At 53.5% G+C, this 16,538-nt stretch overlaps 1 protein-coding gene across 3 annotated transcripts in view; it reads right to left on the bottom strand.

The window, feature by feature from the left end:
* Tbc1d22a (TBC1 domain family member 22A) overlaps positions 1 to 16,538 on the bottom strand; it is a 288,301-nt gene that overhangs the window by 197,974 nt on the left and 73,789 nt on the right. For all 3 annotated transcript variants that reach the window (XM_003461946.5, XM_063243789.1, XM_063243788.1), the window contains exons 5-7: positions 11,411 to 11,481; positions 6,440 to 6,568; positions 3,399 to 3,461 (exon numbers count right to left, since the gene is read on the bottom strand). In XM_003461946.5, coding sequence (XP_003461994.2) covers positions 3,399 to 3,461; positions 6,440 to 6,568; positions 11,411 to 11,481 — 263 coding nt within the window. The remainder of the gene's footprint in view (positions 1 to 3,398; positions 3,462 to 6,439; positions 6,569 to 11,410; positions 11,482 to 16,538) is intronic.

Raw genomic sequence — 16,538 nt, forward strand, 5'->3', positions numbered from 1 at the left:
GGCTGCCCAGCAGGACTTGGGCCCTACCCTGCATGCAGACCCCCGGCCAGCCCCGTGCAGGCCGCCTGCTCCACGGCTGGGGAACCGGCCACCACAAGGGAAGCATCTGCCAGGATCTGCGGCCTAGAAAAGGCCCTTCCTTTAGGTCACAGAGGCTCCGCACTGATTCTAAGCAGGAGAGGAGAACTGGGCCTCCCAGGCCCGCAGGCTCCCTGGCTGTCTGTGCACACGGAAACAGACACCGCTGCTCCACGGCTAACTGGAAAAGGGCTCTTACTTCTGTGATTTGTGAAATGCCTAAAAAGCAGATCACCAGAAAGCAAAGAAAAAGGACAATGAAGAGGAAAAGGCCCTAGGCAGGTGACCAGCGTATCCCCAGGAAAGGCCCCAATGCCACGCTTGAACAGGGTTTCCCAACACACCCCTGTGTTGGTGAGCGCTCCTGCACACAGGCAGCAGAACACACCCGCGGGAGCCTGACACAGGCAGAGCTCACCGTCTGCGCCCCAGACGTCGGCAAAGCCGGAAGGAGAAAGGAAGGACAGGGCAGCCAGTGACCACACCTGTAACCTCAGCCACAGGAGGCCACCGCGGGAGTGTCCCATGTGCTCAAGGCCGGCCTGGGCTACACAGTGAGACTCTGTCTCAAAACTTTAAAAACAAATGTAAGATGAGGAAAACAGAACTAGAGACAGACAGAAAGGTGATGGGAGAGCAAGGAGGCCGTGCCCAGCACAGAGCCGACCATCGGTGCTGAGCACATGGCACAGACACGCGGTGGGGGAAGAGAACTTCAGGCAGAAATCCCCGCTGAGCAGAGGGAAGCCCGCATGTCAGCAGAGCTCCTGAGGTGACGGCCCTGGCTCCCACACAGCTGGACACGACGGCGAGCCCGGGGTACAGGCAGCAGTGCTGAAGGGGCGCGTGCCCTCCTCCCGGCGTCTGGCTGTGACTCCAGCCAGGGGAGTGCAGACGTGAGGCAGAGCGCTAAGCAGCCAGCCGGGCCCTCGAGCTCAAGCCGAACAGAGGAGCGGCTAATTCACTGGCAGAGGACTCGCTGGAGATGCTAATAGACTCCCCACTTGTGACATGGAGATTGTTATGGATTTGCTGTCACCGAAAGATGCACCTGGCCAAACCTCCACAATGGGAGAAATCACAACGGCACCCTGCCAAGGGGAGACCAGCTCTCCAAGACCTTGGGGGAGGGGTCTGGGCCCTTGCTCATCGCCACCCCATCCAAAGCCAGGCCGGCTCGAGGGTCCACTCAGCACCCAAAGCGGCCAGCACGAGCCCCACGCCCTCCCTATAGGCCCCCGCCCAGGGTGCACAGTCCCCTCAGACCTGACCGGCAGAGCACCCGTGCCTAGAGGGGAGTTGCTCCCCACCCTCCACTCCCAGGCCCTGCTGACAGCAACGGGCACCTCAGGAGCCACTATCTGGGACCAAGAGGCTTAGGTAAGCTCTCTAAGAAAGTGGCGAGTAGAAGGGTGGAAATGCGCACGCGTAAACCACTTTAAAATGAAGTACAAAGCAGGTCAGGCTGTGCAGGTATTATCTCCCGTCTGCAGAGGCAGCATCTGCAGAGGCAACGAGCTCAGCCCAGGAAGGGCACCGAGGAGAGGCCCTTTTCAGAGCCGCTGTGCACCCGAGACCAGACCCGTCGCACCCCGGGCTTTCCTAACCTCAGAATGTCTTTAATCAGATTTACTGCACAGAAAAGAGACGCCAGCATTTCAAAGTGTGTTTACCAAAGGAATCAGATGCAAAATGACAGACTAATTCAAACAGTAAGAAAATTCCACTTTGACGAACGCCACCTACTTCAGCAACAAAAAGTATGAAATCAAGAATAAATATAAGAAAGCACAAACAAGATTCTATACGCGAGGTATTAAACACTTCACTCCAAGGCATAAACATGGCCTAAAAGAATAGGAAACCAGCATTTCGTAACAATAAAAGCTAAATTTCATAAAGATGCCAGTTCCCCCAAGTGGATCTGGAGAGTCAATGTAATTTTAAGTATAAATCAAACTGACCTTAACAACAAAAAAACGATGATCTGACTCTGAGATTTCAGCCAAACAGCAAAGAGCAAAGCTACGCAAGGGATTCTGAGGAGGACGAAGGCGGATGCGAGCCCCCACCTCCCCCGAATCCTAAGACATCACGAAGCCAGGTTAGTTAACCAAGCGTCCTGCTAAGCACAGACAACTGCACACTGGGACAAACCAGAGGACCCAAAACAGCAGCGGTGACACAAGGAACAGGGAGAGGTGAGCCAGGGTCCACAGGTGGCACCAGGACGGACCTGGTCTTGTCGACACAGCTATCAGTGCAGAGAGATGAAACACGGAGGTGGGAAAGTAGGACGTTAGATCAAAACACCAAAGGACAGCTTGCAAGGTGCGTGCAGGAGGACACTGCTTTAGTAAAGCGCCTCGGCGTAACCAGGAGACCGCCAGCTTCACACTAAGCTTAACAACTGCTCTCTTCGGGCTACCAAGCAGAGAGGGAGACACTGGCCAAGGAAGGGAGAAGATACCCGCAGCACACAGGCTGACCACTGTCACCCCAAAGCTACAAAGATCGACAGCTCGCAAGTGGGTGGTGCAGGTCAGGCAACCCAGAGAACCATCACTCTACCAGTGATCCCAGGTACGAAAGCTTTGGGCGTGACAAGAGTGTCCACCAGGGCGGCGGCAGCGAGCCCTGACAGGGGGGTTCTCTGGGGAAGCCCCTGGGAAGCACACTGGCGTCCTGGGAAGGCCACAGCCACGCGCCTCTGAAACCTCTTGGAGAAAGCCCGGCCAGGGCACCTGTGCCACTGGACGCCACAGTGCGCGTGACACCAGGCTCACAATGCCCGAGAGTCGGCTGAGCAGCCAACAGTGGGAGGAAGGCCGGGAAAGCTGGGGTGACCGGGACAGCGGGCCATGACGCAACTAGCTCCCGCAGGCAGCAGAGAGAGGCGGGATCACACTGCGGAGCCTGAGCCCCAGCCACTACAGCTCTGAGGGAGGGAGGCCGCAGGACCCTCCCAGGGGAAGAGCGCACACAGGAGCCAGGCCAGTCCAGACCCGCCTGCAACACCAGGCTCAGCTTCGAGTTTGCGTGAGCACGGAGTCCAATGCTGGCCAGGTTCCAGTCCTTAAGGCTGGCGTAACACCATGAGTTTACACCAGACACACATATATATTACAAACTTTACGGACAATCAGCAACTCCTATGTCCACGAAGGGAAACTGTCCAGAAACTGGCCGCCCTGCACCTGATTCTGGGTAATGCCCCTCAAGTGTACCCACTGTCTTGCTGGTACTGTGAGCATGGTCCTTCACAGAGACTGAGAGACAGACAGACAGCATGGACTTCCGGTCAAGGCTCCTCCTCTTACCTCCGTCACCTTGGGCTGGAGAATTAACGCTTCGGGGCTCATCCGCGGGATGTCTATGTGGATCTGGAGAAGCAGGAGAAAGAAGCATTTAGTGGGAAGCATGGCAAATACCATTACAAGCATCATGATTCAAAGAGCAGCACTGAGTGCCCCTTCCTCTGCTCTCTCTCTGAGGACACCGATCCCTGTCACCAAGTCCTACTTAAGAGGGGCCGTACAGAAGCACAGGCCAGCTGACCGAGGCTCACCAGTCCGAGGTTGACAGGTTTGCCTGACACTTTCCCAAGCAAGCATGGGTTGCTGCATGGTTAGGAGTGGAGCAGGCCCTCAGCTATTTAGTAACATAATCCATAGCAATTAGTAAACATTGATTTTCAGCCTCTGACACAAGAGAGCAATTCAAGTACATCAATAGTGTACAGGGTTTCAGCAGTGACAGCGCCTTCTTGGAACACTGGCCACATTTTCCTCTACTTCACAAGGTCCTCGGGGAGTCTGGGAGACTTTTCCAAGGAAGCATTTGAACATCTCTGCTGGTATCTGCCAGTTCCTGCCTGGTCTCCATCTGACATGAGTTATAACAATGCTCCCAGCGCTGCAGAGGAGGGCACGCCAGGGTTCATGAAGAAACCAGAAAGGGATGCAGAGCTCACAGCTGGCATCGCAGGCTGGTGCTCACAACCTGTCCCATAAGGATGCCCCACGCCGGCCACTGCTCCCATTCTCCAGGCCAACAGCAGCACAGCAGGCTGAGAGGACACACATCTGGAGCCAGAGGGTCTCTGTGGCTGTGTCACTCCAGGCCCCTCTTGGCCGAGCACAGGGTGGGGAGCCTGCGGTGACCACCTCGCTATGTACTTGCTGGGCTAGGCTGCAGGTTCAACCACCCTGGCTCAGCTCAGCCTCCTGATCTGTAAGATGCCCAACTCTGCACCCTTCCAAGGGCCATTGGTGCAGATCAAGGATGCCTGTGGCCCCCGGCCTACAGGACCAGCTGAGACACATGTGCACCAACGACACACAGCACTGCATGGGTGACGGCACCCTGCAGCCTGGTGGACACAAGGAGGAGCCCTGTCGCAGGCAGGGGACAGGGGCCACCATGCTGACTGCCAGTGTGTCCTGGAGGGCTACACACAGCACATGGCTCCCTACAGTGACTTGATTCTGGGCAGAGCCACTTGGGCACACACTGTCCCCAGACAAGCACCAGGGCTCCTGCAGGACAGGAACTGGGTCTCATCCACCTCCATGTGCCCTGCTTGGCCACCTAATGCAGGACCACAGGCAATGTACACATGCCATGGCCAGCACAGAGCACCCGCCACCAAGGGGAGGGGAACTGCACAGGGCCAGGTGGGCAGGACTGTGACCACTCCCTCCCCTGGTCTGCCTCCACAGTGCATGGGCCTGGGCAAGGGGGACAAGGCCACGACAGGCTGTGGCGTGGCCCCAGAGGGAAGCAAGAGAAATCTTTCACTACAAGCAGCTCTGCGTGGCCTCGGCAGGACATCCATGAATGGGTAAAAGACCAGATGCCTGAGGGATGGGCTGTGGCCACTATCCCTCTGCCGCCCACTGGAGCAGGACATCACCACCCTGGAAGTGCAGGGTGTAGCCCCAAGCCCAGCACAGAGAATCAGGCAGACAGGCAAGCCCACCGCGCCTGGCATCACACTTTCTCATTTATGTCAGTGCACAAAAATTTGAGGAATTCAAAATAAAACAGGATCTTTTTATTACTTATCACAGTAACTAAGTCAAGAGGTGTGCAGCCTGCCTGCAATTAACTTCCCTTCCAGCGGCCCTCAAACCCTGCCACTGCCCTCCTTTGTGAGCCTTCCCCTCACATAAAAACGTACGGAAACCAGGTTCAAAACAATACCAAATTTACCCATTTTGAAGAAAGAGAAAAAATAAAGCAGGTCCGCTAAAATTTCCTTCCCCAAATCCAAACACAATCTGCATCCAATCAGGTCCCTGGGGTTCCTGGGTGTTAGCCCCCAGTGTGAGGTGGAAGGGCAGAGCTGCCTGCAGGGGCTGAGTGGGCCCTGCCCAGCCCCTTCCCTCCTCCACAAGCCACTGTGCCTCCTGCTGGCCCCAGGGAGGCCAACAGACAGGAGGACGCTTCCAAAGAACCTGCTCCCCCTAGAGAACCTCTGATTAGAACTGGAGATACAGATCCACCCCAAGCAACAAGGGGCAGGCTGTGCCAGCAGGACAGGGAGACCTGGCATAGCCCTCCCCCAGAAACAGAGCTTGCGAAGGGAAACACTGAGAGCCTCCGAAAGCCGAAGCTGACTGCAGACACAAGACGATCGAACCACCTGAGAACCAAGCCATTCTGACTTCACACATCGCAGAGAAACTCAGAATTACAAAGTCCTCAGAGAGCGATTCTAACAGCCAATTCTGGGTGTGCTGTGAACTGCAAATCAATTTTAAGTGTTTTCCCCATTATGAGTATCATCTGTTGACTGACTGCTCAAGAAAATGTAATTATACCCATTTTTTATCAAACTAAGGGGCAAAAGAATAAACTGGCTACACCTTTGGCTATGGCCTGAGTTTCATCACGTCAAGTCTAAGGTGACCAGGACACCTCTCATCTCTCTGCACTCACCTCAGAGCCCCTAACTTGACCATACCAGAGAGCACAAGGCCCACCAGCCCCGGGAGCCCCCTGTCACAGTGCCAGGAATAAACAGGTCAGGGCAGCACAGACTCGGATCCTCAGGAGGCAGCTCTCAGGGACGCAAAACACCCACCATCCTCACCCTGCGGCGGTCACACTGCTGAGCAGACCTCGGGCGTCTAATGCACACCTCCAGTCTTGAATACCCTTGAACTTCTGTAAAAGGGCCGCCAGGTATTATCACCAGGGGAAATCAACCATCATTGGTTTCAGATGTTTGCATTTATGTATCGGAAAACAAACACTGGTAACCTGGTCACAGACACGCTAGATGAGACGCTCCTTCCTTTACCATCACCAGACAAACTACTCCAAGAGAAACACCGAGAAGAGCAAGGGCTCCCACCTGTCGGTACGTGTCCTGGTGAACTTCGTCATTCCTGGAATCATAATAGTGCTCAATAAAGGCAAAATACTCTTTCTGTTTTCTCTGCAGAGTGGCTGGTCTTCGGTCTACGTTGGCAGGGAGGTAACCCTAGGAGACAGGAAAAGCGAATAAATATGTATATATGGTTAGTATCCCCCCATGGTGCCACGATTAGAGGCAGGAAATAAAAAAGGCTCACATCTGTGTCAAGTGAAATAAACTGGACATGCAAGCTTAAGTATCACATGGTTTCCTGTACACGAGAAACCCAAAGTCTAAACAGAGCAAACTAAAACACAGAAAACAGAACAGGGAGATGCACCTTGAGCTAAAGTAAAAGGGTCACCCTAACCCTCAGAGCTCGCACTTGCACAAACAGAATGACCACAGTGTCACAAGGCAACACAACTCTGTGTGAACACAGCAAACCCCCAAAATGTGCAAGCTCACACAACTGAGCACACCTGTGCAAACATCGCTTGGGCATCAGCCAAGCGGCCACCCCGGGGCCCCCCAGGAGCCTCCGGATGCTCTCACTGACCTGCTTCTTACAGAAGTGGACAACACAGCACGTGGGGCCTTGTGCTTTACAACAGGGACCGGTCGTCTATTTTCACTGTCCCCTAACACCACCATATACAAATCCATTCTTGTGTCAGTGTTTCTGTTTTAAACATCTTTGTACCTGTATTTACAGCACCAGGCACAGCCGCGCAGCCCTGGGAGTGGACGGCCAACACACACGCCTCTAGAAGAGTTTGCCAAACCGACTGCTCCTGTGACTCCGCTCATCAGAAGTGCGTGAGAACTTCCGCCAGTCTCCATCCCTGTCACCCAGCTTTGCCACGGTGGCCACTCAACGGGTCTGCAGTTTGAACTGGCATTTCCCCGAGGAGCAGCGAGTGCTGTGGTGTGGCCGGAGCTGCGGGGGGCTTCAGGCGCTGCCCCTCCCTGGGAAGCTGTCTGCTCCTCCTTCCGCAGCCTGGCCCAGTCCCACAGCTGGCCGGTGAGCCCTGTGGGAAGTGTCCTCTCCTTCCCCACGGCGTCCACATCTGCTGACACAGGTTCCTGCTCTGACACGGCCCAGGGCGTTCATCTTTACGGCCAGTCCTTTTCACAGACTTTTCAAAAACTCTCCCCATCCCACATTCCATGCCAACACACTGCATTTAAAATCTCGAGCGCACCCCGGAGCTACTGACCACAGTCCCATGGCTGGTACCTATCGTGCAGGTACAGCTGTGCTGGAGCACACCAAGTCCAGGGGTTTCCGCACTCTTCACGTCTATTCCTGCCGCAGCGACATCCTGTGCCTGGTCTCAGACGGCTGCCACATCTCCCACTCAGAGCCTCGCAGAAACAGTGGCAGCCCCGAGCTCCCAGGGGAGCCCTGAAGGCTGCAGGGCTCCCGTCACAGGTGCTTACATACAGGATATGAAACCTGTCCCCTATTTCAAAATCTCTTCTCGCACTCCCGTGGCCCATAGTCTAAAGAACATGGCGGCTAGTAGTGTCTGTCATTTCCTGAGATCACATTGCTACAAGTGAATTGTTAGCCCAAAGGGATACCTAGCAGACGTGACTGAAAAATATGGTGAACGTTTATTTTAAATTAAACAGAAAAGGGCACATCACCATGAAGTTCGATTCCCAGTACCAAAAAAAAAAATGTTATAACTCAGCCTACTGCAGCCCAAATTCTAAAAGGCAAGGACTTCATCATCAGGACACAAGCAAGAAAAGCCCCCCACACACTCCTGACATTCCCGTTCCTAAAGGAAAACACATATACGCAGGTTGAGTCCTTGCGATAATTAAGCAAGACTAAAAATTATGCAAATGAAATATATTCAAGCATGCAATGAATTTTAAGTGACAGAAGTACAGAAAACTTAATTGCTGTATTAGCATGCTATAAAAACACTAATCATAAATGTAAAACAATGCACGCATACACTTATATGTAAATTGTCCGGGTGTCACGAAGCCTGACCGTCCCTCCCACAGCGCCCGTGTGCCAACCCCTGGCAGTGCCAGAAGGGGGTGAGGGGAGCCTGGAGGCTCCTTTTCCATCATCTTTCCATCATCATTCTCGCGGGCATCAGGGTTAAATGTGTAGTTAGTTTTGGTTGTTGCTGAAATAGTTCTTAAAAAGGCAAAACTCTGGTTCTCTACAGGACGCAGGTCTGTAAAAGCCACTCCAGGCTGTGTGGAATGTAAATGCTAAGTGGCCATGCTGGTGGTTACTGGCATTTTGGGGTACAGGATGCCTGAGAGTTCCCCACAAATGGCGGGGCAGTAAGGCTCCCCCACCAGCCCCCAACAAAGCTAATGCCGAGGTCCATATGTACTGGGACAGGCCGCTGGCACAGGGGCCTTGGATGGGGCCTGGTCACCTGTCACCATGACAAGCGCCCTCAGCCCCCGAATCTCTCTCCACCTCGCAGTCCGGGGTGGGCCACTGCTGACCTCCCACTCACAGAGTCGCCTGGGCAAACTGCCCCAGCATCTGCCATCCTGCACTCCCATCACACCCAGCCCCTGTGCTCTGCAGGGACAGCTGAACAGACACCCCGAGCCTCCAGTCCGGACCAGGAGCCCAACCGGGAGCCAAGGCCGAGTGCCTCCTGCACTCCCAGCTGGTGCTGATGTGCGATCTGGCTGGGAAAGTCCAGTCAAGAGCATCCCCCGACCCCGTCCTTGTGGCTCCCAGCAGGTCCCTCCTCCCTCCACAGGGCAGGCGCTCCACAGGATCCCTGCTCACAGCACCCCAGAGCTGGCACCCACCTGACACCCACGTCCAACCCAGGGTCCAACCTGCCCAAGCACCAGACCTGGGACTGCCCTGACAGGCACGGACGACTTGGAACGCCGTCTCTGCATCCCTCGGCCCTGAACTGCTTGCTGGGCTCTCCCCACCATTCTTCAGGTCCCAGGGGCACCCAGACTTACAAAGACCTGGCCAAGGCAGCATGAGAAAGCCCAGCTGAATTGGGGCGAATGACTGGCACCACGTGCAAGCTCCCCACATTCCTGGTGACGGGAAGTACTGTGGGGGACCGTGCCTGGGAGGGGCCACAGGGCCAGAACCACTAGGTGAGAGTCGACAGGTGACACGCCAGCAGGAAGGAAGTGCTTGGCTCCTGCAACACATGCAATGGGCCTGGCTCCCTGAGAAAGAGGGGCAGGAAAGGAGCCAGGCAAAGACACCCCTTCCATGCAGTGCGGGGGACAGCAGAATGGCAGGCACTCTGCTCACTGCAGGCATCAGGGAACAGGACCTGACCCTCACACCACCCCAACACCAGCACCAAATCCAGAGCCTGCAAGCCCCAGAGCGCAGAGACCTCCACGGAAGGACTAGAGGAACCTGCAGGGGTCATCCAGGGACAGCTTGATGGCCACCAGCTGCGGTCTTCCAGTGACTGTGCACCTGGCCTCTGCTGGTCCCACAGCCCTGGCTCCCCAAGCCCGTCCCTCCTGCAGGTGCCCGAGGCGGACAGCCTGTCCCTGGGTTATAACCTCCAGCCCCTCCTCCAGGGAACACTAGTCCCTCTGAACACTAGTCCCTGTGAGAGCGCGGTACTGTCCCGTCCCGTGGAGGACAACTGGAGATCCAGTGTCCAGTTTCCTGAGCTGAGTCCCCTGTGGCCAGGGACAGCTGAACAGACACCCCGAGCAGCCTGTGTTTCTCTGCCTGGTACCACGGGCTCCTGTGTGCAAACTCCCACATCCTCACCCTCCCTCCCCACCGGCAGGTGCGGCTGTCACTGCCGCCCTCTGCTCCTCACTGCCCTCCGCAGATCGTGCACAAGCTGTCCCTTGCACAGATGTGCAAGTAAAGGCACAAACAGCACAAATCCTCCCACACACGACTTCCTCCCAGACGCAGCAAGACCCCATCAAATTGTGAGAAAGGGCCTCTGAGGCATTTTCCCAAAACACCCTACAAACCCATCTGAGGAGTCAGCTCTTTCTTAGACAGCGTTAGGAGGACTGGGGATAAAGGCTTAAAAAAAAACACTGACAAAAATGCAAAGCAACCACAGCAGGTGTAGTTTTAACTGCAACAGAATATTTCATCAGTAAATTTTCGCGGCTCATTTAGGAATACGAGGTTCTCGGCTGCAGACTCACAAAGACCCATACGCAGGAAAGAGCCTCTCAGGTGCTGGGGTCAGACCAGTCAGGCAGACGCTCAGCTCTCTATGCCTCAGCTCCCGGAATGAAAAGAAGGAGCAGGCGGAAAGCCGTCTGGAAACGGGTCTGGAACTTTCTGAGAGATGAACTCATTTTCAGTATCAGGCTGGCGTTAATTAAGTACATGGGGGCATGGGGTGACCAGCGCGCCTGCAGACTCTTCCAGAAGGGGCTTCGGGCAACAGACGGACTGCACCTCCACCAGAAGGACCGCTCTCACAGCTGCAGGGGCCCTGCTCGCTCGCTCGCTCTGTCTGTCTGTCCCTCCGGGTCTCTGGCTGCCTTTCTCTCTCTCTTCCTCTCAGTCTCTGTCTCTGTCTCTTCTGCCTTTCTTCCTCTCTTCCTCTGTCTCTTCCTCTTTGTCTCTCCATCTCTCTCTGTGTCTCTGTCTCTCTGTCTCTACTAGCAGGCTCACTAGCAACACACCATCCCTGCACTCCCTGATGAATCACACATCCCAATTTCACCTTCTCAGAGCGAAGTGGCCTTCTACGCTACACTTCCCGTCTGGCCACCCTACAGTGGTTTTTTAGAGCCTAAAAACCAGATAAGAATATAGCTATGAAAACGCTCCAGGATCCGCACTTTCTGCTGGCCTCCTCAAACCAATCTTAAAATGAGGTACAGAACGGCAATGCCATGTGACCCTGGGTCCCCACGTGACTGTGACAGGCAGCAGGGGTGCAGCCGGGCCACCCCGCAGCAGCTGGGCAGCTATGCTCATGGAGCAGTGCACTGGGAGAGACTCACCGAGAGAAGCTTCCACGTCATGGGACGCACTGGCTTGGGGATCCCGGACCAGCTCAGTTTCCGCAGCTCCTCTGGGGACAAGAGGAAAAGACAAAGGGAAACGGGTTACAAAGGTCAGCCTCATCCCTGGCCCCCCAATATACTCCACCAGCACTATGAGGGACCCTGGACATGAAACCAGAACAAACCGAAATTATAAACATTTCGGTGACTGATTTTTTGGGTGGAAGCAGCCTTTGAGACAGGGTCTCCCTATGCATTTCTGGCTGGCTGTGAACTCACTATGTAGCCCAGGCTGGCCTCAAACTCACAGGGATCCTCCTGCCTCAGCTGCTCAAGTGCTGGGATGACAGATGTGCACTACTAAACCTAGCTGATTGCACTTAATATACAAGAGAAGGTGAACATCACCGTTCAAACAGAGAGCACGCATTTGGGACACACATCCAAGTGTCCCTGGAGCCGCTGGGCACAGTGGGGTTCCTCCCTCCTTCCCTCTGCTGCTCATCTCTGTGTGTCACACACCCCCAGCCCCTCACCTGGTGGCCAGCTTTATACTTGGTTTCCCCCTTCTCCCCTAACCCCGTCTCACTCTCCCATTCACGGCGGGAAACCGACAGGCTTGGCTTTCGCGGTGCGGCTTTGGAAGTACTGCTCTCTGGAGATAGGCTAGGCTTTGCACAGCATCAACCGGGAACGCAGTCACGCTGTGCGCAGCCAGGGCTTCAGGGCAGAAAAGCGCACATCAGAGCGGGGTTTACAAAGCCAGTGGTGGGAAGAGGCAGAGGCAGGACAGGAGCAAGAGGCCCGCACTCCACCTGCCCTCAGTGCCCCTTGAGAGCCCTGTCCTCACACCCTGGACAGCCGCACAGCCCAGCCCACGTGCAGGTGTGTCTACACCACACATAGCCAGCACCAGTGAGCCAGATCATTTCCTCCCCTAAGTGAGAATCCAGCCTTAGGTTGTTCTCTAACAGCTCAGAGCCAGTGATTAATACGAAGAATAAAAGAAATGATTAAAGAGAAGACTTTGGTAGTATAATCAACAAAATACAAAGACCTGACATCTAATCTTTTTCCAATTACTACAGTCTAAGGAAAGTAAGTACAGAATAATTGGGCAATGGTACCAGCAATAACGTGCATTTTACGGCAATCTCAGAAAAGTATCAAATCTTCCCAGCTCCCCAAGGATATTATGAAAAGCAGGAACTAATATCTGAACGCCAAGGAGGTAAGGTTTACCAGGGCGCTCCCAGCACCTCGCCAGACCCCGCACAGCCCCGTGCCGCTGATGCAGTTTCAGAAAGCAGAGCAGAGAACACCAGCATGTCGCCAGTCTCTGCACCTGTCTCCTCATTAATCGAGCTCTCAGAAAGTCAAAAGCTCGGACAGACAGCAGGAGGCACAACTCTCCTCCCTCTGTTTCCAGAGAGCTTTCAATAGGTCATCTGACTCTGCTCTGAGGACACCCGAGTCCATCAGGACCACGCATGCTGTCATGCGAAGAAGGGGTCTCAGGGGGCTAGGGGACCCCACCAAGGTCACATGGGAACGCGGCTGCCTGCAACACCAGGGTCTCCCCACGGTGCTACCGCTGGTCCTTCAAAGAGCTCTGTAACAGACAATCTCACAAGCAACGGAGAGCTCTGACCTGAAACCTCAGCCCACCGAAACACAGCGGGGCAGCCTAAGCACAGTACAGCAAGTGGGATTTCCTCCCGGGGGAGGGAACGGTCCATGCAGGAAAGCTTGTCCCTGTACCATGTGTTCAACTGATAGGGAAAAGCCATCGTGACAGGTCCCAGGACAGCCTTTCATCCAGGACCCTGTCACTCCTTTCGCAGAACCCCAGCTGAGCACAGTGGCCACACGTCCCTCTGCAGCCTGCAGCCAGGGAACTGGGGCCAACCCCACCCCACCCCACCCCACATGCACCTAAGTGCATCAGGCAAGCCTCAGGGGGCCGAGACCCAGTGCACCGGCAACACCGCCCGAGCCATGGAACAGGTCTGGGAACACCGCTGCTCCTGGGAAGCCATGTGGTGGTGACTTTCTCTTCCTTTCTCTGAGCGTGCCGTGATTCAACAGGAGGCTAGGACTGGGACAACCATCCAGAGCTCCACCAGCCTGAGGAAGAAGCCAACTACGAAAGCGAGAAGACCAGGCAGGGAACAGAGGTCAGAGCTGCTAAGCCAGACGGCCAGGTACAAGAACTGTCCAAAATCAGCAGGTTTTCTGCTGGCAAGAAGAGAAACAGGAAGTGCCACAGCCTTCCCAAGAAGCATGCAGTACCACACAGAAACATGACCAGACCTCACTTAAAGACACATGAAAAGGAAACAGCTCCCAGCTTCACTGTTAAGGCTTCCATCAGGAGTGTCCCTCAAGAGCATCACGCACTCATAGGCAGGGGCTAGAGGGGACTGGACCTGAAGCTGGCTTGCTGTGGGAGGTGGACAGATGGCTATTTATTTGGCTGGCAGAAGGGGATGGATGAATGGACAAACAGATAGACAATGGATGATGAGTGGATGGTGGCCTGGTTACCTGTCTAATTAGCTGGCTGGCTGGCTGGCTGGCTGGCTGGCTGGCTGGGATGGATGGATGGATGGATGGATGGATGGATGGATGGATGGATGGTTGGCTGGCCTGTTGGCTGGTTGGTCAGCTGGCTAGATAGCTGGCTGCCTGGCTAGTTCACTGATTGGTTAGTTAGCTTGTTGGTAACTTAGCTAGCTGGCTGGCTGATTGGTGGATTGGCTGCTCAGCTGACTGGTTGGTTATTTGTTTGGAGTAGTAATAATATTTTAAGTATAATTTTATATAAAAATCTGCACGTAGGCCCTCCAACAAAATCTAGACGTTTCCATCACTCTTTTCTAGTAATTCTGCCTACGCCTGAACTAACTACCTTGTGATATCTGCCGACACCTGTCATTACAGATGAGTTTTCCCTGTTCTTTCAATCCATATAAACACCACATGCAGTAACACTTTTCTGTACACTACTTCTTTTGTTCAAAATATGTCTATAAAAGCCACACTGTTGCAGGAACCCTATTTCATCACTAAAAGGTGAAACAGTATTCTATTCTGTGAGCACTGCTCAGTTTGTTGACAAATCCACCCATTCAAGCACAGCTCAGTTACAAGTTTTCGCCCTAAAGAAGCTGCTCCAAACGTTCCTGTGGGTGTGTTTTCATTTCTCTTAGGCAAACATTAAGGAGTGGAATAGACAGGTCAGATGGCTGATGTATGTTTATCTTTATGGATAAAAGAAGAACGTGGTACCATTTGACTTTGCCCATCAGCAACGTACCAAAGGTTCAAGCGCTCACAACCTGGTCAAAATTTAGTGCTGCTGACCTTTCTCATTTTACATCACTTGGTACTAGCGATGCAAGTCGGTTATTTTGTGATGACCAATGAGGCTGTTTCCTGAATGTGTTTCCATGTTATCAGCCACATCTAACCATCTGTGAAGTGTGCACTGAAACACTCATCCTGCACTGGAACCTTCTTTCACTGAACCGTTCATAGATTGGCTGCTGGTGTTGGTGTTGTTGATGATCTATGAGTCTGTTTCTAACGACTAGCTTTTCTTCTTCCTGACCATGAGCCGTGTCTTCCTGCTTTACTGCAAGCTGGTTACTCTTCTGCTGACCGCTAGATGTTCCAACTATCAACTGATCGCCGAGTCTTGTGCCTGTTTATCCTTTGCCAGCCAGTGTGATGTTATCATTTTCCAGAACTTTCTCCCAGCGTGTTCTGTCTCTATGTCTCTCTGTCTCTGTGTGTCTGTCTCTCTCTCTCTGTCTCCCCCGGAACTCAGTTCCCATGGCTCTGGCAACTGTTCCATATACTGCTTCCTGGTGACTTTTCCCATTTGTGGACGTCACCCAACTCCTAGACAGTCGAGTGCTCAGCCAGGGACCTGATGGCAGTCTTAACAGGCATCTGGAGCTCTTGTAATGACTCCCTCTCGCCAGCCCCCGAACTCCCGGTCCAGCTCTTCACTCACAAGATGCTGGGTTTCTCAGGCTCCCCCTTCACTGTGCCCCAGATGCAGCCCAAGCGCCAGCAGGGTCCCCCGCTCGCAGCCCCTCTCGGGCCACGCCCCGCACCGCCTCCTGGCCCACGTCTAAGCACAGTTTCACACACTTGGTCGAGTTTCCTGCTGTTTCCCGCAGAAGAGCAAACTGCAGTCAGTCCTTCTCGGGTTGAAGCAAAAGTTGATTTTAAAACAATTTTGTCTATATTCTTCAGGAATACTGGTCTCTGATTCACTTTTAGGCTATGTGACTTTACAAAAACCAACTGTAGAAGTGTTTACCTCTTTGCTTCTAAAAGACTTCTTAGAGGACCGGCATCATCTCGTCCTTCAGCAGCTGGCAGAGCTCACCGTCCCGAAGGCCATCATGCCCTGACCTTTTCTCCGTGTGAAGGCTTTTTATTGCAAACTGTTTCTAAAGTCAGTAAGGGATACTAACGGGTTGCTTCTTCTTGTATCGGTTTTATTAAGCCGTGTTTCAAAGACTGCGCCCTTTCCTGTAGGCTCCACAATGCAGTGGCACAGACCTGTAACTAGCACCCTCACCGTCTTTAACGTCTGCCGACCTGTAGTGGTGCCCTCTTTCATTTCTCACACTGCTCACTTGTGATTCTCTTTTTTCTGATTTTTCACCTCTAAATTGTTCTCTCCTTTTACTTGGTTTTGGTTAGTTTCTTAAGGTAGAGATTTTGACCACTAATTTGAAACTTTTTCTCTCTCTTCTGGAAGGCATTTCAAGCTGCTAAATTTCCCCTGACAGTACTACTCTCACTGGATCACACAATTTTGGTATGTGCTAAGTTCCAAATACTTTGATTTTCCCTGTGATTTCTTTGACTCTTGAGTCATTTGGAAGTACACAAATACATATCAGAATTTTTATTTCCTGGTACCTTACTGTTACTGATGTCTAATTTAAAGCATTTGGCCAGATCAACTGAGACTTGCTTCAGCCTCCTGCCTTTTCTACAACTTGTCCTGGCGAGCAGGTGGTCCACGTGGTGAGTGTGCGCTGCACCCTTGAAAGGGATGTGGATTTTTCAGTGCACAGACACAGCACCTACAAACCAGCGG

This window comes from Cavia porcellus, unplaced genomic scaffold (assembly GCF_034190915.1).
Source record: "Cavia porcellus strain 051 isolate PalLab524CR breed Dunkin Hartley unplaced genomic scaffold, mCavPor4.1 scaffold_40, whole genome shotgun sequence".
Taxonomy (NCBI): domain Eukaryota; kingdom Metazoa; phylum Chordata; class Mammalia; order Rodentia; family Caviidae; genus Cavia; species Cavia porcellus.